Source organism: Mustelus asterias, chromosome 12, assembly GCF_964213995.1.
Source record: "Mustelus asterias chromosome 12, sMusAst1.hap1.1, whole genome shotgun sequence".
NCBI classification, from domain to species: Eukaryota; Metazoa; Chordata; class Chondrichthyes; order Carcharhiniformes; family Triakidae; genus Mustelus; species Mustelus asterias.
Window position 1 is genome coordinate 90,663,211 of NC_135812.1, and position 23,346 is coordinate 90,686,556.

Genomic DNA, 23,346 nt, shown 5'->3' on the forward strand with positions numbered 1-23,346 from the left:
CATTTCACAAAAAACGTATTTCCTCAGGCCTCTGCCTAAGTTTCTTTGAAAATGGCTCCTAAGAATGACCAGCATGCCAGAGGAAACTTTCTGGACTCAGATTCTTTGCTGTCAACCCAGCTAAAAATCAGGATCTAATCATTGGGAAGCCATGGGCAAGAACCCTTATGATGTGGAGATGCCGGCGTTGGACTGGGGTAATCACAGTAAGAGTTTTAACAACACCAGGTTAAAGTCCAACAGGTTTATTTGGTAGCAAATACCATTAGCTTTCGGAGCGCTGCTCCTTCGTCAGATGGAGTGGAAATCTGCTCTCAAACCTCTCCGAAAGCTAATGGTATTTGCGACCAAATAAACCTGTTGGACTTTAACCTGGTGTTGTTAAAACTCTTACTGCAAGAACCCTTAACCAGCCTAACCTGTTGGTCAGCTAAAAGTACAGACATTGAATAGTTAAGCAGCTCTCAAACCTTGCGGAGTTTGTAATCCTCCTCCACCTGCCCATCATGATTCAGATGGTTTAGCCAAGAAGTGACATCCAATCGCTTGTACATATTCTCTTCTGGGTGAGTCTCAGACGATGGCAAATTAGGGCGTTTTATTGAGAACTGCATGCAAGCCTTTACATCAGACACCTAAATGGGATGAGAGATGCTGGTTATGCAGCTGTAAAAATGCAGTTACATCATTTGACTGATATGTTGCCTGACACAAGTGAAAAAATGCAATTGCATTACTCCCTCAGAATAAGATGCACAAAATACAAATGGAAAATATCTACTACATAAGATAGCAATAAAAGATAGAAGTTAGTGCCCATTTGTAATTTAATGTGACTAGAAAACTCTCATTCACAGGATTTGAATTGGAGACTAGGTGAATGGATTTTGTTTCTTTTGGATGGGCTACTCATTATTTCAGGTCCACACTTGTATCAGCATTGTCACTCACTCTTCTAACCGAATAACAAGTCTACGATGATCAGGAACTTATTCTTACTGCCTAATACATAACCATATGATAGGAACTGAAACAAAACCTAAAGTTTAAAGTTTTTTTAAAGTTAAAGTTTATTTATTAGTGTCACAAGCCGGCTTATGTTAACACTGCAATGAAGTTACTGTGAAAATCCCCTAGTTGCCACACTCCGGTGCCCATTCAGATACACTGAGGAAGAATTTTAGCATGGCCAATGCACCTAACCAGCATGTCTTTTGGACTGTGGGAGGAAACCCACGTAGACATGGGGAGAACATGCAGACTGCGCACAGAGCCTGACCCAAGCCAGGAATTGAACCTGGGTCCCTGGCGCTATGAGGCAGCAGTGCTAACCACTGTGCCACCATGCCGCCCACACTACAATCTCACATGCGCCTCCATGTGTTTCTCCCACGCAGAATGGTAAGCACTAATGAGAATCAGGACGTGTAGTTAAACAGTTGACTAGATGGTTCGTGTGTGGATCAGATCAGTCCCAACAGCACGGAGTTCGATCCCCATTCCAGTTGAGGTTGATTCGGGTTTGACTTCCTCACCCTACCTGTAGTAAAAATCATGGAACTTTGCTGTGGTTTAGTGAATAGTCGTTAAGGACCTGCTTTCAGGCAGTGAATTCAAGAAGAGGAATGAGATGAGTCCAACAGTGAACCAATAATCTGTTGGTTTATTTTCCATGATACACAAATAAACAGGAAACTGTTTTCAGGCAATTTCAATCTATTTCAGTGTTCCTTGAGACCTAGAAAACAACAAAGCATGAAACGATCGCCTCGATAATGAGCTACTTCCATTTCAAAGACCAGTGAATCCCTGGGATATGTTGGCCCTGAGTTTGAGCTCTCTCGCTTTGGTGATATTTTTCACTTCTACTTCTTTTACGTGTTGGAGATTTGGCAATTGAGTTGTCAGACTTGCTAACTCCTTTCTAGGTGTGAGACCTCAAACAGCAACTTCTTGCTTGACTTTAATGCATCAGTTCATTTCCGCTTCTTGAATGTGAATCTAGGTGATATTAAAAATCCTATGGCATGCACCAAGCAATCTTGTCAGCCATTTCAAATGGTCCCTCCCATGCCAAATCATGACACCACTAAATACAGGTGAAATGTTCCATATCTTGTTTTGGGAGGTGGAAGATGATAAAAAGAGGATCTAAAATTGGCAAGGAGGCAATATTAATTCTTGTTATCAAAAAAAAACTACGTGCTCGGATTGCCAGCTCTGGTTGAATATAATCTTGGAGGTTTCTGCACATGTCCTCTCACCTCAACTACCCAAACTGGTCAGCCTTTCTCCCCTCATTCTTTTTATAACTGATAAATTAAAGTGCTCAATGATTATATAAACTTTTAAAAATGGTTCCCAGCTGATTTTTCTCTTGTTTTGTTCACAGCAGTGCACAGGAGATTAATCTTTTAATTCCTGGAGGCTCCAGGACACATCTGTAGGATTGGTATTCATACAACATGCTCATAGATTATCCCATTCTCGTGTGCGAGTAGGATAGCAGACATCAGAAATATAGGCTCTCTTGTTCACTCTAAGGTGCCACATCCAATATGCAGATTGTCTATCTGCTTTTGGGCACTTAGCAGAGTCAAGTGACCCAGCTATAAAACACACAGAAATGGCCTACAGTCAGTTGATTTGCTTGCTAGTTTTTAAAAGATGCAAAGAAATTACATAAAAATGACTTGACTTGTATACTGGTGTTCCCATATTTTGTTCTTTCAAGGAAATGCCAAGACTCTACTAGGCTTCAACCCTAGATAGCCGAGATGGGAGTGGGGAATTCATACAGGAAGCCTTGCCAATCTGAAGTACCTTGAACCAAATGAACAAAAAGAGGTCTCTAAAGACATTGGATCTAATTATAACTCAGATAGCCTAGTAATGCAGGATAGAACTTGAGCCTAGTCTTCACACACTTACAGCTTCTATTTGCAAAGACTCACATATGCACTTCCAATCCAACAATCAGTTTCACAAGTAAATCCCCATCACCTGAATACTAATGAAATACTAATATACAATTTGAACCCTACAAAGAAATTGATTAAAAACAAAAAACTGGATGTCCACGTACAACAAAATACTAACAAATATTACAGCAAAGGAATGGGCAAATATTTCTAGAGAATAAAGTTAAATAGGTCTCCACAAAGCCACAGATGGTCCAGGCTATAATTCAGGCCAAAGGGATTTCACAAAATACTAAATTAAAATTGTGTTTTAACACCTCAGTGATTGCTCTCCTAAAATCAATTAGGGAGATGCAAATTAAATTAGGGAGCACCAGCATCAGACTGCTAACTAAGATGCCCCAAGTCTAAATCCCAGCTTAAATAATATTTGGACTTGGTTAACAGCATTTGGTGAGGTTTCACAGTTTGTTAGATAGAACAGCTTAAAGGGGTGGAGAAAGGAAGGAAAGAAAAACTGTTTCACTCAATCCCACCGTGTAAAAGTACACCTTCTATAAGCCAATATGGACTGACATTTATTGAGTGAATTTGTTGGCTCCAATGTTTACCTCACTTTCTTGACAAAACATTGTCTCAATTTCCTGTGAAATTAGAAAATTAATGAACAGATGAGATGAGAAAAAAAGGTGATACATTTCTTAAATTATAGGTTATAAGATGCCCCCTTGTTTTGGAAGGAGCCTATTTGTTCTATTGTTGTATAATTGTATTGAACACTGCCACGGAGAATTATGATCAAGAACATATTGTGTAACGAAAGCTATCTGCATCAAGAATATCTTTTAAAATGTTTTCCCCCTCCACTCACGCCTCCTGACTCTGCCAATTTTCTTTCTGTTTCTCTGGAAGGTGGTTTCTCCTGAACGTAGTGACTACACTGGGTTATGAACCCACAAGAGTCGGTGGTCTTCTGCAGATAGATTTTTAGATCCTGTCCCTCCCTGGTCCAATAGCTTTGGATCATATGTCAGCAATGGGTCAAGTTGGTAGCACTTTCATCTCTTAAGCCAGAAGGTTGAGAATTCAAGTCCCACTCCAGGAACTTAAGCACGTAACCTTGAATGACACTTAGTACGGCATGTGCCGTACTATCAATCGTGCTGGCTTTAGGGTGAGAAGTTATAAAGGTTATAAAGTATTTTAGGATGCTTTTCGATCATGAAAGATGCTATATAAATGCAAGTGTTTGGTCACAATTTAACATCCCCAATACAAGTGCAGGTTGGTAAGTGGGTGGGTAATATTGGGCGATTTGACAGAGGGCAGGAGTGCCATTCCCATCAACTTGCCTCCGCTAGGATTTTACCAGGGTTAGGGTAGACGTTCTGTGGCCCACTCTTGAGAAAATCGATGCCCTTACACAAACAACTTACGTTCACTTAAGGACCTCCTCCCATCTGGCTGTGGGCTTTGTGGGAAGGGGTGCAAGAGATGTGATGTTCAGGCACCCTATACCTCATCTCTACCCGTCTCCCACTCTGGCCTCTTGAATGTCAAGCCCCATGTGGGGCCTGCCTGACTGGCCCTGGCAAAGCCATCCAACTTACCTGTTTCTCCAGCCTCCATCCCTGTTCTGACTGTAGTCCCAACAATAGTCATAGCCCTGATGGCTCTGCTGAGATTGTAGAGTTACTGGCCATTTGACGAAGCTCTTGGAAGTGGAAACCACGACCTCAGGCAGTTAACAGCCTGATGATCATATAAGCGGTTGTGTGGTTTCTTGGGCCAGTGGAGGTGGGCTTGGCCGCAACTTTTCAACCACTGGATAACGTTGTTGGAACCAGAAAAAATTCCAGACTTTGTTTTCTTTCATAATGAATATTTTTCCCACTATTTGCAAAAAGGTTGACCTAGCACAAACTTGAGTTTGGCCTAATGAAAGGTCCACAATAAGCTTCCAGCCCCAACTTAACTCCCAGTTAACTGCCAGCTCACTTAATGCAGAGTGGAATGTCCTGCAATAGAAACAGCTCAAATGGTTGCTGTTGATTTTTTGTGCGTCAGCCACAAAACCCCTCCAGCACAGTTCAGTACTTTATTAAATGGTACAGAGAAAAAAAAAACAACAGGAAAGCTGTCCTATTCTCAAATGAAGGAATGGAGGTTCAGGAAAGGAGGCTTGTTGTATTTTGGACAGAAAGGCACCCACCTCAGCCATATGCAATGTGAAAAGCTATGGTCTAAAAGGCAAATGTATTCCCCTCTGCCCACAGAAATGTAAAAATAAGCCAAAGGCAACATCAGCAAAATGGCCAAGACAGAATACCAAACACTTGCCTAGTCAAACTAAATAAGCAAAATATGCATGCCCAAATCAATTTCCTCTCAACTTTGCAGCTTGATTGAGGCCATATGGCTGTAAACCACGCTGTTAACATTTTCAGAGATTCATGTGCATTTCCAAATTGCTGCAAGAGAAACTTGGTAGCCATTCATAAAACGTAGACTGACCCATTTGCAAGCTTCCAACAATACCCGCACACAGTGTATGTTCATTTACTTTTTCAGGGTGAGCACTGGAGTGTCAACATCTGTATTCTTCAAACTTCCAATATATTACAATACTCAAACTTCCAATATATCAAAAGGAGAAGGCATAAAAAAGGAAGAAAGCAAAAGCACACAGGAGAAGTGCTGTGCAACTTCAGGCCTGTAAGTCAATTTGAAGAGACAAATAAGTTCAGGGTACAGAAGTAATATGGGAGTTAAGGGGAGTATAATTAGAAGCCTTCTCAACTGTTAACACTTAGCAACTTGTCAACAGTTAGCACTGTATCTTTTCACTCTCACTCTCTCTCTCTACCAAACACTGCAGCACCACAGCATAATAAGTAGCATAGTGCAATGCAGACTTGAATTAAAGGGACATCTTGCAGCCAGGTTTCTAACCTGCATTTATCTTCTATTTCTATAAATAGTCCCTAAAAGGCAGCTATAGTTTCCAATGCTGGAGGGTAAGGCAACGCTATGAATCATCATTGTCTTCAAACGTTGCAAGCACCAGGACAGATACATCGGCTCTGGATTAATGGAACAGTTTCAGGAGGGAGCACAGAGCATGAATGAGCAGAATTAGGTGGAAGTAGCGGTATAGGAACAGGTATATGCAGGCTCATTTGAGGGCTATTCGCTGTCATGGTTCACCTGCTAAAGTTGAAAATTGCACAGACTTGTGCGTGAAAGAACGTCATCTGAGGATTAAGTACTCTGCAAAGTCTGATAACAAGGTGGAATTCACTGCCTACATGTCAGTAGTAGTGTGCAATTATTCAACAGAACATGCGGCAACACCATGGCCATCTGTTGCAAAATCTCCAAAGACAGAGGTTTTAAACCCTGTTGGACTATGTCTTATGTTCACACTGATGATATAGTGGCATAGGACCACAATTGTCTTAATGAAACTTCATCATGCTGGAAAAGAAAGTTGAGATAGGACTTCATCAATCCAGCCATCACCCTCAATTCTACTTCCATGCACACCAGTTATCCTCAGAGTGCCCAAAAAACAAAGTAACTGGCTGAAGTGACAATGACTTCCACATGCGGTGCCTACATAATAAAACTTTCCAACAAGAGAGCAGGAATTAACATGGAATGGATGTAATCAATGTTTTCAAATGAGTTGAACAGCATCATTTGGGGGGAAGGAATGAAGAGTACTTTGAGTATTAGAGCTGGACATTGACAAAGCCAAGGATATGTTTCAGTGGTAGTCAGGTGATGTTTCCTCTAACAGCCTGCTTGCTGTACCTCTCTTATTTCATCAAAAATAATTTTCTGATAGATTCTACCTTTCATGCTGCAACCTTAGCTGTGGGCGTGCCACCTCCTCCATAACTAGGTTTCTCTAAATGGCAAAGAAGTGGAGTTGTTGACAGATTAGAATGATCTTCGAGATTGAGCCAGGGCTTATTGTAAAACATCTACAAATCTGTCCAATCACTTGAAGCACCACTTAAAGATGTCTAAAGTGTGTTTAATAACGATCTTGATGGCACATCTATCTTTACTCTTCTGCTGCAGGCCATAACTGAAGAGGATCATCTCCTTTTATGTCTTTTTAAAATGGACCAAGTTAAAGGATTGTTTTTAGCAGGAAATGGTGTGAGAAGTGGTCACAAGGCTGATGGAGTGGTAATCCTTATTGTTCATGAAAAGTATAGGATTGAATCATGAGTACAAGAGATTCCAATAATGCCCTAATTTTGAAGGATCTGATGTGAAAAATATTGTCAGACCTTCCACTCTGGTGCTGTGATTTTGGGAGGAAAACTATTGAATTTTTATGCACTTGTGCACATATATCATTAGTGTCCGGTTTAATGCATCGTTCAATTGACTGAGGATGCTGATATTCCCTGTGGCAGCTGGGAATGAACATGAGGCACAAATATTTAGTGGCACTAGCAGTTTTATCCTATCTGAAGGTCAGATTGGAGGACATGCCTTAAATTTGCAACTATCTCCTTTGTTATGTAGAGCTGACAAAATCAGCTCCCCAGAGTAATGCCCAAGTACCTATACTTCAGTTTGTGGAACAGTTCCATGCACGAGTGTATGTAGATAACCTGCCTCGAATATAAACATACTTGGCTTCCACTCTTCTCAGATCCTCATTTTCCACCTCCAAAACAAAAGGAAAAGGAGGGAGAGACTGACTCAGAGGAATTCCAATGGCCTCAGCAATTCGCTTTGCAAGCCAGAACACTTCTTAACCAGAATCTAGTTTGCAAGGTCACCATGCAGGGACCAGATTGTTCTGAAAACATAGTTACTGCCAGAGATGTGTTAACTGGTGGTCTGTTACCAGTTTGTGTAAAAGCTGGCTGTGAATAAACTGCTAATTGATTTCTCCAAATGCTTTTACATCCCAAAATGCTTTGCAAGCTAGAATAATGCAACTGAATTTCAGTTTTATCTAGACAGAAGATTAATGGAGAATCTATGGCAGAGGGAAAAATAATAAAACTTCCACCTTTCCTTCAATATTAAATTCAGTTATCAACAGAATTACAAAGTGTTACTGCAAGTATCAATATCTGTAAAAGCATTAGGGTTATCTGCATGTGTGCAATAGTAAAATCAGAATCAGTTTCTAGGTAGTTACATTACCATGAAGAGTGTAAGTAGTTTTCAATGATGAAGAGCAGAATTATCCCAGATTGCCTACTCCCAAACTCAATATCATCATGCAAATGTTTCAGATCATGTTGATTACATACCTGATCTCTCTGGTGGGTCTCAGTGCAATATTTCCATTGCTGAAAAACTTCACTAAGTTTATCAAGACCACCATGATGAAAATGGAAAATCTTGTACTGACTTTCTCGGCTAGCGATAACCAGTTGTCCACATGTGCACGCTTCATCACTAGGAGTAATGTAAGAAAGAAAAGATTATATTCTATATCAATACACTGATTCCCAGTTCTTCATATTTTTTTTTTGGATGCATATGTTTTAATGGTAAGGGATGGAAGTTCTTATATACTATGAATGGATTGACATTGCCAAAATCTATGAACAGTTTTCCTTTCAATTTTCAGTTTTACCAGAGACAAGTTGATAGCGGTTATTGCAATTGAGTCCATTGAAAACAAAATATTTTTCTCGAGCATAATTCTGGGCTGGAAATCACAGACTTGAATCATCATTTGATTGAACATTCAACTAGTTGCATACATTATGAAGCAAACTATGACAAATGCAGGAAATCAAACAATTAAGAAAATGTAGGAAACATAGATCAAAGAGGATCTGTGCAGAGGACAGGAAGTCAATGTTTGGGTTTATAATCTTCTTTGGAAGAACAATAAGAACATGAAGGGTTGACTCTCAGTTCTGTCCGCAGATGCTGACAGGCCTCACATGCTTGCAGGTTTCTGTTTTAAATACATTTCAGAACCCTACCAAACATTAGTTAAGGTCCAAAAATGTGCGAGTTAGGTTGATTGGCCACGACAAATTGCTACTTAATGTTGGGGGATTAACAGGGTAAATACATGGGGTTATGGGGATAGTGCCTGGGTGGGATTGTGGTTGGTGCAGACTGAGGCTGAATGGTTTCCTTCTGCATTGTAGGATTCTATGATTCCACGATTATGCTTCATATTACAGTAAACATTTAAATGTAATTGCTACACTAGCTTGTCTGAGAAATTCTGACTTTTGCAACAATCAAGCTAATAAGTACAGGAAAAAAACATAACTGGGGCAGATGGGGTGTCTGACATACATTCGTTTTCAAAGCAAAGTGGAATGCAAGCAACATGCAAAGTGCTGTACTGTTCAAGAAACACGTCGAACATGCAAAGCTTCTTCGATTTGATTAAGAAGTGCCCTCTTACTCAGATACTTGTTCTATTTCTTCAGAGGAAATCCAACCTTTCTTTGCATTATTTCTATTCAGATATTGCTCTGAAGTACCAACTACTGACGAAATGAACAGAGCACTTAAGAGTTTATTGACTGAGAAGCACACGTAACATTGCACTCCAGAGGCAACTGGAAAGAGGCTGTGCAATCTACAGTTCTTTCCTAATGAAATTGAATTTAAATACATTTTCTCGAATCTATTGAGCATTCAACAGAAAATGCTGACCACACTGCAGCACCTTTGACATTATTTGATTAGTTATTTTCTTTTAAATGGCCAAAATGAGATTTCTAATTTGATGTACATACCTACAGAAACATTTTTTAGTGAGCATTCCCATGTCTTAGAAAATAGCTTTCTTTGCAGCTTTTTATGTCTCCCTGGACTCCAGTAGCAACTAATATAAACATTATAATGCATTTTGTTTAATTAAAGTATTTGCTTTTTCAGTACAATTTCTTATTCAATGCAAGACAGAGATTTTATTTGAAATGTACAATTGCAAAAAAACCAGAGATGCTGGAAAGCTGAAATAAGCACAGAACATGTTGCAAATACTCAAGCAGGATAGGCAGCATCTGTGGAGAGATAACAGAATTAACTTTTGTCCATTAATCTGAAATGTTAATTTGTGTTTTTCTCTCCACTGATACAGCCTGACCTGAGTATTTCCAGTATTTTTTGATTATATCTGAAATTTACTTGTTTCCTCTTTCCCAAACTGGAGGTGAAAGCGGCACTGCTTCCGATCACAGCCCAGCAAAAGTATGAATTTAACATGAAATAGCAAATTCGCATCATCAAATAACATTATGCTGAAGCTGCAACATAAATGGGACGCCTGCAAACTCTTTGGGGAAATGGATGACTGTTTTTAGTAGTATGGTCAGAAGCAGTGGAATGAACTATTTCCAGATGTGAAAGGACGGAACTTGTATATTTTAAAATGGCAAAGAACATTCAGTACTCAATGGCATTAATTCATATAACAACATGGCAGTAATCCCACAGCACAGTGGTGTTATCAGAGGACCACTTTTATATCCTTGAGATCTTATACATCAGCAGAATAACAATCATAATTAGATGTTAATGCATTCAGGTGCCACAAGGGATATGCAAAGTACGCAAAAAAAGAATAAAGGAAGAAAGAGATTTTTAAAAAATCAATGCTTGACTTCAAAGCAAGAGTTGGCATTTCCTCAGTCAGACAGGAATTTAATATATTATATTAAAATCATAAATTCCAAACCGCCTAATGTTGATATGAATTTGGCAATTACATATCTATATTTTTAAATGCTGCATTATGTCCAATTTCTTGGCTAAGTGGATAAATAGGTTATTTAAATACACATTAAAAAGAAATAATTACAAGAATTAACATTTAAAAATTACATTAAACTTCTTTCACTTCAAAGAAATCTCACCGTAATCATCCTTTTATACCCATAATAAAATTACCCGCATCAAACTTAGCAAACTATTTCTATTAAATATTGCATTTATCTTGCTCCCTGAGGTGGCAAGAACTGTTTCCTGTTGGTTCATTTTCATTGACATTGCAGGAACTCATTTTAAAGTAATTACTTAATTTAAAAAAAAAATTATGTGCAAAAGTAGCAATGCTGAAAAATAAATCTATATTGAATATTTCCAACAAAAAACCCTATAGGAAATGATACAATAAAGTGTTAATACTATTGACTATTATCTTAAGAAGAAATGCTGAGGAAATCACTGCAGACACCTAGGAATTAGTTACCTACAACTTGAGTAGCATGACTCTGCAGCAAACATGCATTGATAAAGAACTTTCAGCTTGCATCTGCCTCTCACTGATTTGGTCCAATCTAGTTTACGCATGATCAATTAACAACTGATTTTAAACAGCTGCAATTTACTGCTTACAAGTGTCTGCTATAGTTCACATTCAACACACAGAAGTTCTAGAATTAATTAGGTAAACAGAATGAAGACTTGATACATGAACTTCAGTAGTTTTCTCTAACACCTATTCAAAACCATTTAAGTCTTGAATGAGGGAGACACTTGAAATGTCTTCTCTAACTTTTTATTTTGGTAGTGTCTCCTGCTCAGTGAATCTTGGCTCTTTCCTCTGTTTCTCATTAAGTAAAGGTATGTGCCCTGATCTCAGTTATTAGCCAATGATGGTACCATGAAAATGAACAAGTTATTCTTTTTGCAAAAAAATGTCAAAAAGTAACAGATGAATCTGGAATCCAAACAAATCCTCTGTTCAGGATCAGAATTCATATTTCCGAGCCTGATCAGACAAAAAAACCTCACTTACCTTCTTCCTATTTTTCTGGGCAATTTTTTAAATGGAGGATCCTGCAGAACTTGTCAGCACAGGAAACCTCAGAAACATCAGTGCAGGGAATCCACGTTAAAAACCACAACCCCTTTAATAGCACTAGCTGCCTTACTCAGATAAGTAACGAGTTTAAATATCCTAAAGTTTCTTTGAAAAGTTATTGAGAGAAGGTAAGTGTGTGAGGGGTTAGGGTAGGCGAGGTAAGTGGATAAGGGGTAGGGTGGGTTAGGTAACAGGGTAGGGCAGGCAAAGGGATAGGGTGAAAGCTGGGTGAGGTTGTAGGCTGGCAGGTGGGTGAGGTTGTAAGGTGGGTGAACTGGGTAGGGGTGGGTCAGGTGGTAGCCAAGTCAAGGGCTAGTAAGGTTGGGGGGTAGGGGCTAGTCAGGTCAGGTGAGGAGGAGAGTTGTCGGGAAGAGGGGTGGCAAGATTGAGTCAGGTGGTGAGGGCTAGTTGGATTGGGTCAGGGGAGCAATGGGGAATTTAGTGTCAAGGAGATGGGGAGTTAAGGGGTCCGAGGAGGGATTGGGAGATGGGAGTTGGTCACGTGTATAGTTATCCTGGATTTAGACTAGGATCTTTTTGTCTAACATTTCATGGGTAACTATTCAAGTAAGTAAATCAGAACTGTCCAAGTTCTCACACTCTAACCCCAGCATTGGAGACTTTTTCAGAGAGTCCTGGGAGCAGGAAAATTGCCCTTTGGAAGTTCAAACTTTCCGGGCAGTTCCCATGGAATCAATGCATTGGGACTTCCATGCCCCAACAATCTGGGGACCTTAAGATTTGGAGCATTGTGTACTAACAGGTAGTTACACGGAGTTATTTCAGTTGTTCCTTTTGTAGAAGTCTGTTATGACAATAAAAAACAGATTTAGGAGTTCCATTATTGAATTTCATGTGACTAGTTTAATCTAGATTCAATCACTGCAGATAAACCATTAAGAAAACAAAGATCAGTATCATTCTTGTATTTAGTACACAATATTCTGTTTCAGAATTGTCCACATCTAGGATAAAACAATTTTTTTTAAATTAAAAAGAACTCTCCCCAGAAAAACTGAAATTCATTATTAATCCCTAGGAAATCTCTCTCCAAATAGAAACCTTTCCAAAACTAATAATCCCAAACACAAAGCCAACAAGAACTGAGCTATGGATCAGTTTAATGTGAAAGTTCAAGCTCAATAACACTTCAAGTACAACTATCTCATCAACTGCATTATTAAATCTGAACCAGTATATTAATAATATGACACACATATATTACAATAGGTTTCAACATGCAGGTTTTACCAAACCTTCCTGAAGAAAAGGTGGTGGTATCTTCCTTATCAGAACTATCAATCAAACCATTTCAGCATGTTGGAGTCATTCCAGATTGACAGTCAAAACAGGGCTAAAGAAAACATCTTTTAGTTGGACCATCTGAAGCTTCCCTTTATAAATAAATAATCCATACGTGAGAATGAAATCATAAATGGAGAAATTCCTTATATTAATGGGAGCTAGATTTCTAACCTGAAAAAAAGGCGCAGTGATCGCATTTGGCCCAAATCAACTCTAAAAACACCATAGAGTTGCTCAAGTGCCAACACCTTCTGCTGCTCTTCCCATTTTGTGCTGTGCGGTTGTGTATAATTCTCAGAAAACTGCAAAGTGTACTGTGCATCAGAAGAGTGGTCTGAGATGGAGCTCGCCAAATTAGCCATATGTTCTTCGCACATCTCTCTGCATAATGAGGAAAAAGGGGAAAGAAAGTGATTATTAAAGTATATTTTCTCAAATGAAAATATTTTAGATGGGAAACTTAAACAATGACTTTGAATTTGCCACCATCACTGAATTAACTTATTCAAAGCGTTGATTTTAAAAATTAAATTTGATATCGGCAGCCTATTCACCTCCATTTAAAATTCAAACTGATAGTTTAAAAAAAGCTAGTCGTACCGTCAAGGTCTTTTAAAAAATGTCAAACATTAACCAAAGGAAAAATCAATGGAAATGGAACACAACCTGATCATTGGTCGAACAGTGCAGCAAGCACATACTAAAGTCACCAGTGTAAAAACAAACTACTGCTGCTGCCAGAAATATTAACTTGAAACAGAAAATGCTGGAAATTCTCAGAGGCAGCATCTAAAGAGAGAGAAAAACATAGTTAATATTTGACATCGATTACCTTCTGTCAGGTTATCAGTTCTGATGAAAGGCCATCCTGAAACGTGAACTGTTTCTCTCTCAATAGATGCTGCCTGACCAGAGTGTTTCCAGCATTTTCTGTTTTTATTAAAGTTATGAATAATGCTTTACTAAAGAGGACACGTTCTCTGCTGTTCCTTAATGTCATTTGAACTTCCCAAATTATTAAAACTTAAATTCACGGGGTCTTTTACTGCTTACGTTAAAGGGTCATTCAATGCAATATATTTTCCATCAGTGAAGATAGAATGATAAATAGAGGACTGAATATGCAGTGAGTTGTAAAACTATTCTTTCACATTTGAACACATACAACTAGGCTTGCCAAACGCTGGATTGATGTGAAATAATAGAGTGAGACAGACATTTTAAAATTAAAAATGATAAATCAGAGATATAGTAGAATTTTGGAATGGAATACTGGAAACTATAGAACATATTCCAAGTCCCTAGATGAAGTATGTTAAACCGGATAGTTCGAACACAGGCTCAAGGCACTTATCCTTGTATGTCCAGTTCCTGATCTTGGCCAGGTCACTAGTGAAAGGTGGAGTGCAGATCCAATGCCCGCCTGCAACTCTTTGGGAGGTGAAGAGTAGGTTTATTTGTATGTAGCCCCAAACAGTCAGTGACAGTATAGCATAGTCCTGGCACTGTAGCATAATCACTTGAATATCGTGTGCCAATACTGGTGTGGATGGCTTAGGTCCAGGAGGGTGGGGGAGGGGGCAAGAGAGAAAGGGGAAAAGAGCTAGAAATATATTCTGATAATTGCAGTCAACTACGAAAAACACATCATAATCATAATGTATGTGTCACCTAGCTAAAGTGTATTATTTCTCACATATCAATTTTTAACAGTATTAATTGCTTAAATTAATCACTTTACAGAAGCATGAAAATCTTCTTGTGCATAATTTAATAGAACAACAGAGTGCTCAGGAGTATTTTGCCTAACCTTATGTCATTAAATAGCTGCAATCTTGGACCTAAAGCTTTGCCACCTGAAATCTCCCTCTGGGTGATGCAGTCATAGCAAAGGTATGTGAGCTGTCATATACCAATTCAGTCTCAGGAGTACTCCTTTACACTTGACAAGAGAACCCCGATTAGCTAAATAATATAACAAAGCTTAAGGGACAGTACAGTGCAACAAAGTAGCTGTCTCAATGGATTACTCGTTGCCATGGGACTATATCTTCCAATGAGTTACTGACAAGTAGTCAAAAATCTGTTTTGTAAGCTTCCAATGGAAAAGAAACTTTAATGCAGCTGATACTTAAAATAGAGCCTGGCTACAAAAGAGCATTTTTATGTTAGTTCAGCTAATACAGCTTCATATCTGCATGACAACCTGCAAATAAAGATGCATGTGGAACACTTCAAACAGCAATCTTGGCAATTACAATGAAATCCAATAGCCTTAACACCAAAATAATTCATTTGCTACCCTGTTCAGCATCACAAAATGGTTGTTTAATATCAAATGACCCATAACTATCCACAAAATAAACTACACTTGATATATAAATACACCTAAAACAGTCACAACTTAACTAGGTACAAATTGTCCTGTATCATACAAAATGGTTCTCAAATTATTTTCTCAAAAGATTATGCAAGGCGTGTATAACACTTGCACATTTTCCACGTCCAATTCCCCCATTTTGTGTAGCATTTACTTTCAGACAGTTTGCTTCCTTCCATTCTGTAAAATTTTTCTCCATTAATTTAGAATTATTCCCATGCACCATATAACATTCCACAACAGAAAGAATAAGCAACATGTCCAATCATTTCTCCTCACTATCTTTAAAAAAAAACACAAGTTCATCTTCTCTACTTTAGTCACAAGCAGAAGTGATGAAATAGTCATTGCACCACTCAATGGAAAACTCCGTTATTAAAAGTAATTTCCAGATAATTATACTGAGTTACATTTTGATATATCTTCACTGTTCAGGACCACCTTCTGTGAGGAGACACCTTAATTATATCAAAATGGCTTTATTCTGCTTTGTTTGAAAATGGGCTGCCACACTTTCCTCATTTGTGGAGTAACCTGGAATCATATTTTGAACATTTAGAAACTCAGAATATTTTTGGGATGGGGAGAAGAGAGAGAATCCTCATTTGCTGATAGAATGTCAAACACATGCTTAACTTAGACATCTTTATTTACAGCTTGTGTCTTAAATTCCCAACTGCGTCTTCACTTGTATGTGACAGCACACTTGAATTATCAACAATCTGGAGTCCATATCCTTCAGTATTAGTATGGAAATACCGGATAGTTACAGGGTTTGAGTGACATTTGATAGAATTCTACCAGTTGAAAACAAAGATGCAGTTTGAATTTTTAAATTATTTGTTCATGGGATGTGGGTGTCTCTGGCGATGCCAGCATTAATTGCCCATCCCCAATTGCCCTTGAGAAGGCGATGGTGAGCTGCCTTCTTGAACTACTGCAGGGAATGGTTCAAGAAAGCGGATCCTCACCACTTTTTCAAGGGAATTAGGGATGGGTAACAAAAGCTTGTCTAGACAGCAACATCAATAACCCATGAATGAATGAAAAAAAATCTCAATTTTCAACTCTAGCATTCTATCAATTCAAGACTTTATCAAATGCATGGTCAAAATTGTCATTAAAGCATTTTTTTTAATGGCAGAGAAAACACTGTAAAGGTGGCATCAGATATCCCAATAACAAGAAGAACCTGCATTTATACAGCACGTTTAACATAATAAAGCATCCAATAGGCTGCATCAGGGCTTTGATACAAAATCTGGCATCATGCCATATAGAGATATTACGACAGGTGACCAAACGTTTGGTTAAAAAGGCAGATTTTAACGAGTGTCTTAAAGAGGAAGAAAAAGGGGTAAACAGGTTCAGAGTGAGAATTCCAGTGCTTGGGACAGGGGCAGCTGAAGGTAAGGCCACCAATGCTAGGGTCATGTGTGTGATGGACAAGGAGCCAGAGTTGCAGGAACGCAGAGTTCTCAGAGGGTTGCAGAGTTGGAGTACGTTCAAGAGATAGAGGAGAGAAAAGCCATGGAGAGATTTGAACACAAAAATGGGAAAGTTAAATTCGAGGAAATAATTAAATAGGTGTCAATGTAGATCAGTGAGCATGGTTGGGGGTGGTGAAAACAGGACATGGTACAGATTAGGGTTAGGATGGGCTCATGTTTGTTCAGGGCCAAGGAAGGGTCAAGATGTGAGTCCAGTCAGGACAGCATCGAAGTCATCAAGTCTGGAGGACACAAAGCACAGATGAGGTTTTCCGCAGCAGGTAGGTAAGGCAGGAGGCAGCTAAAGTTACGGTAGATGGAGATATGAGGTTGGAATCTCAGCTCAAGGTTAAATACATTGAAGAGATTGCACATAGTCTGGTTCATCTGGAGCTTGTGACATTGGAGTCCGTGGCTCTGGATCAGTGTTTCTGGCAGAGGCTGAAGACATAGGCTTCAGGCTTCCCAATGTATAATTTGAGAAAATTTTCTCTCATCCAAGATTGGATTTCAGACAATCGGTCTGACAACAAAGAGATAATGAAGGGGTGGAGAGATTTTGATAAAGTAGAACTCAGTATGGTCAGTGTACATGTGTATTCTGATTTTGTCATCAAGGTGCACCATGTAAATTTGAAATAGGGAGGTCAGGATAGATCCTTTTCAGCAAGAATGTTTTAGAGAGCACCAGAAGCACAGATGTAAGCAACCAGTTTCTTACTCTAGTCTTTCTTTTGCAAAAGCTGGCAATCCTACAACCTACCTCAGCCAGTGACTTAACAAGTTTAGGGATCGCTCCTTCATTTCCTTCCATTTTCCCATGCTTTTTCTTGCCCGCTGCATTCACTTTGCCAACACAAATAGGTTAGCCTACCTCTTCCCTCTTCACCTCTGGCAACAACCAGACTGACTAGATCCCTTGTCTTTCAGAATGAACGTTCAGATGTTTCATGCCATCTTATCTAATTTTTTTCACACTTGTATATAATATTGTATTGTCAATGACTGCTTCACTAGATGCCTACTTTTGTTAAGCAATAGTTATTATTGTTATCTTTATTCTGTGAGGCAAGTTCTTCAATAAAGTATTTCAAAATTAACAGTGAGATCTGTAACAGAACTTCCAGCAACAGTACCTGCTTTCTGCATCAAGAAACACAGATCTGCTACTTTCTGCCATCGGGTCACCAATTGGAGACAGACATAAGGGAGAGGAAAATGTATCAGAATCTGAGCCAATGGTGCTGTCCCTGCTGACATCATCAGTGGTTAGATCATAGGATGCTTCATCTTCTAGTTCCCTCTTCAAATTAACCTCATTCTGACCTTCTGCGGAAACCTCCAGATCTTTCTGGTCGTCCTGGCAAGTCACTGTTGAAGAAATGTCTGAGTCACTGTGAGCTTGCTGGAGTGCACCATGGGAAATCTGCAATGTGAGGGAATGTGGTGATGCACTCTGCTCTGTCCCCGGTGAGCCAATATGCATGGAGTTAATCATGCCTTCTGAGACAGTTATTATCTCATCATCCTCCGGTGGAACCGATTCTAGTTTTCGTCCTGCAGTGCTCATGGGCTGATGTACAACTGGTGCATGTCGGCATCTCCTACGTTGTACCTTTCGCACAGGAGAACTTTCAGGTGTGATGTATCTTAAAGCCTCTTCATCCTGTCGTTGGATTCGGGTGTTTGGGATCCAGGTGATAATAAGGGTTGTTCCCAGTAATTCATCCTTTTCCAAATGTATGCATAAATATCCTGGATTTGAAGGAGGGGGAAAAAAGAAGAGAAGCCCAGGAAACAGGTTATTTTAAGAGAAACGAAAAAGCAAAAAGGCATGAAATATCATTATACAATAAAACATTCACATACACAGTAAATACAAACCTAATTCAGTTCAATATTTGTGGTCTTCCATCAAGTGGAAAAATGTTATCCACGTCCACCCCACCAAGTCCCCACAACTCCAATGACCTCCATTAGGTCACCACACCCACCTCCAGAGAGGAAGAGCCCAACTTCTTCAAACCCTCTGACAGTCACAATGGTCCAGCCTTGGCATTATCCATGGACCCTCTCCAGTGCCTCCATAACGCTCTCCATAAATTGGAAGCACACTGAACAGATTGAAACTACAACAAAGACATTATAGCTCATTCCTTCTACTGCAATGGGGAGGCAATGGCATAGTGGTATTGTCACTAGACTAATAACCCAGAGACACAGAGTAATGTTCTGGGGAACCAGGTTCGAATCCCGCCACGGCAGTTGGTGAAATGTGAATTCAATTAAAAAGATCTGGAATTAAGAATCTACTGATGACCATAAAACCATTGTCAATTGTTAGAAAAACCCATCTGGTTCACTAATGTCCTTTAGGGAAGGAAATTTGCTGTCCTTACCTGATCTGGCCTACGTGTGACTCCAGAGCCACAGCAATATGGTTGACTCTCAACTGCTCTCAGGCAACTAGGGATGGACAATAAATGCTGGCCAGCCAGCGACGCCCATGTCCCATGAATGAATAAAAAAAACTGTATCTAAACCCACAGCATTCCAAAAATTAAATTCTGATCATTCAAGCTGTATTGATCATGGGTAAAAGTTCATCTCATTTAAGCTTCATATATAAAAAGGAAAGATTTATTCATGACAAAGTTACCATTGTTTATAATATCACTTTTCTGGATTCCTCCATATTTGTGACTTGTGACTTCAGACTACAGTAATGTGGTTGACTCTTAGCTGCCCTCTGAAATGGCCTTGAGTCACTCATTTCAAGGGCAATTAAGAATGAACAACAAATGCCAGCTTTGCCACATCCCACATGAAAGAATCAATAAAACAAATGGAATTCAAATCTGTAGAAACAGGCTTAAACATGGATGACCACATACTTATTCCATATAGCATTATGTTACTTGGCCCCGTGTTGTTTAAAACCGAAAAGACAAAATATTTAATACTTTTCACTGTATACTAATACATGTGACAATAATAAATCAAATCAAAGAACCCTTATAATTTCATCCCTCAAAATTACAGCACTATTTGAAAAACTTTCTTTGTAATATTCAGTTACCTCTATTCTATTTCAGTAAACACCATGCATCAGGGAAAAGGGTGTCTGTCTCTATGTGTATTTCATATAAAGAATCAGTTTTAGATTCCACTAAATGAATTTTACAATTTGATCAGAATTAGTACAGATGTAAACATTCTCCTAAACTTGAGACTAGAAAGATACTTTGTTTGGATGAAAGTGCTAAAACCTTCCGCGAGAAATGACAGAATTAGTGTCCCTTAACAGCAGTAGCTAAATCCAGATGATCACATAGAACTGAAGTGAATTCAAATGCATCAAATCGCTCTACGCAATCCTATTATCTCACCATCCTGACCATGGTACAGTTAAATGTTTATTCCTGATTCAGGGGAAGGTTGTTCACAATATTCAAATTTCCACTGTTAAATATTGTTAGTTCTGCTTGTTAGCAGTCTTTGATGAAGTAACAAATACCTGTAAAATCCAATTTGCATTACTTTTATTTAGGTTCAGCTGTGTCAGAAGTGACTAAGTGAATTGGGATATAAATATGATAAGCTGTTCTTTTATGTAAGCAGCCTACATTCCTGGCCAAACTACAGTGGTTATGGATTTATGAGGACTCAAATGCACAACCAGTCTGTTTTGGTTAATGAGTTTCAAAACATTTCCAATTTACAGTATAAAAGGGAAATTTTCCAATAAATTGTCATAATCCACAGTGCAGAGGATGCATGTCAAGGTAAAACTAAAGCCTTGAAATTATACAAAATGAATATTTCACATGCTTGAATGATATTGCTTTTTCTTTTTTAACAGAAGCATTAACCCGTTAAAATAAGTAGGAAAGCAACTTCATATATTTAACATTGATTTCTAGTTTTAGATGAGCAAACTTTCAAGGCTGAAACATAATAAACTCTGAGAACATGCCCAAAATTTGATTATTCAAGTACAACACAAAGGGAAAGAAAACATAAATATTGACTGTAGTTGAGGGCTGCTTCAGTCAATTGTTAATCGAGGAAGGCAGGATTACATTTTATCGTTTCAAAACAAGTTACATTAGTTTTATCCATAGGCTAGCAATTTTCACACAAAGAGAATTTTTCAGTTCATCCTTGAAGGTTCTTTGTTGAAAAACCCAGTGCTTCAAGAACTTAAGCATGGTCTCCAGTGTAAAATTACCCAACTCAAATCAGACAACCAAGCTTTTCCAATGGAATACAAATCTTTCCAAAACTTAGCTTTCTAATCTGAACTGATAGATGTCAAACCAATAGACATTACACTGATCAGGGTGGCACGGGAGCATAGTGGTTAGCACAGCTGATTCACAACTCCAGAGACCTGGATTCGATTCCCAGCTTGGGTCACTGTCTGTGTGGAGTTTGCACATTCTCCTTGTGTCTGCGTGGGTTTCCTCCGGGTGCTCCGGTTTCCTCCCACAGATGTGCGGGTTAGGTTGATTGACCATGCTAAAATTGCCCCTTAGAGTCCTGAGATGCGTAGGTTAGAGGGATTAGCAGGTAAATATGTAGGAATATGGGGGTAGGGCCTGGGTGGGATTGTGGTTGGTGCAGACTCAATGGGCCAAATGACCTCTTTCTGTACTGTAGGGTTTCTATGGTATTAGCGAATTTCAGCTGCTGGAGAGTTAATTGTCAGAGAGAGTATAAAATTAAAAATAATTTTTTGATGATAGCACTGCTGCCTCACAACACCAGGGACCTGGGTTCAATTCGGCCTTGGGTGACTGTCTGTGTGGAGTTTACACATCCTCCCCATGTCTGCGTGGGTTTCCTCCAGATGCTCCAGTTTCCTCCCATAGTCCAAAGATGTGCAGGTTAGGTGGATTGGCCAAGCTAAATTGGCCTTTAGTGTTAGGGGGATTAGCAGGGTAAAAATGTGGGCTTGCTGGGTGGGATTGTTGTCGGTGCAGACTTGATGGGCCGAATGGCCTCTTTCTACATTGTAGGGATTCTATGATTCTTTGTTCCAAGTTCCAAGAGAACTTTTGTCCATTGTATATAACATTATTTGCATAAACGTTCTTGCGCATATTCACAATCACCTTTTCAACCATGCCATTTCATGACCTTTCTACTACCAGGTTCTGACTCATCAACAACGCCATCTCTGACAACCTCTTTATATCTCTCACCACCCACAATCTATTTCCATCTCCACTTGCCTCTGAAACAGCTCTTCCCCTTATGTCACCTACAAAACTGTATTTTGAACCCCACTCCATGCCCCCACCCCCCGTCGACTGCCTACACTTTGGTTCCCCATTACAACACTTGCACAGCTGTCAAGCTGCTTTGCCATTTCCTCACCAAATTTTATATCCCTGTTTCCATTAGCCTCTACTCTACTCCCACCCACTTCTACATGGCCCCCATTTTCATTTCCTCAAGTCCAAGGGGTACAGGGTTGACTGCATCTGGTATACAAATTGGTGATAAGAACTGATCGGACTATATCAAGCCTTGCTCTCCTCTGCAAAGAAACATTATCCTCAAGAACCAATACAATCCCTGGCCTCTTTTCTCCACTAACAATGTTCTGCTTAAACCCCTCCCCTGGCCCCTCCATTCTCACCTCTGAGAGGAGTTCAAAGATTTATTTGCCTCTGCTGAATTCACCTCTTCCCCATGTTCACAAGTTAAACTTCCTATAAAGACCTACTTGAGTGATTAGGCAGCACAATATGGGGAAGTGTGAAATTATCCACTTGGTAGGAAGAATTTAAAAAATCAGATTTTAAAAAATGAGAGACTAGAAATGTTAATATTCAGAGGGATTTGGGGATCCTTGTGCATGAATTACTGAAAGCTGACATGTAGATATAATGAATTAGAATGGCAAACAATATGTTATATTCCAATCCCTTGCAATAAAGGCTAACAGTAAGCACATCTTGTTGCAATGAAATAGGAGTATGTATACAGTTTTGGACTCCTTACAAAAGTTAGGTTGATTCCTAGAATGAGAGGGCTGTCTTTAGGAGGAGAGATTGAATAGGATGAGCTATGTACTATATACTCCCATGTTTAGAGTAAGAGGGGATCTTGCTGAAACATATAAAATTCTTAAGAGGCTAGACAGGGTAGTGGCTGGGAGGATATTTCCCCTGGCTGGACAATCTAGACGAAACAATGATAATTCAAGTTCATATCCTGCACCAAGTCTTGCTGACCCATCTCTCCTGTCCTTGCTAACCCATCTTGGTTCCCCATCTCCCAATAGTTTCAACTTAAATTTCTCATTCTCATGTTTCAATCTATTTATGTCAATAACTTCCATTTGTCCTACAATGCTCAGAATGCTACATTCCTCCAATTCAATGCTCTTTCTCCCTTTGTCTCACTATTGGAATGTGG

The 23,346-nt window shown here is 39.2% G+C and overlaps 1 protein-coding gene across 1 annotated transcript in view; it reads right to left on the reverse strand.

Moving 5' to 3' along the window:
* The window catches only part of tbc1d16 (TBC1 domain family, member 16), a 100,848-nt gene that overhangs the window by 55,218 nt on the left and 22,284 nt on the right, over positions 1-23,346 (reverse strand). Inside the window, exons 4-7 of the mRNA XM_078225595.1 lie at positions 18,054-18,672; positions 13,219-13,428; positions 8,210-8,357; positions 471-635 (exon numbers count right to left, since the gene is read on the reverse strand). Of these exons, the coding sequence (XP_078081721.1) occupies positions 471-635; positions 8,210-8,357; positions 13,219-13,428; positions 18,054-18,672 (1,142 nt within the window). The remainder of the gene's footprint in view (positions 1-470; positions 636-8,209; positions 8,358-13,218; positions 13,429-18,053; positions 18,673-23,346) is intronic.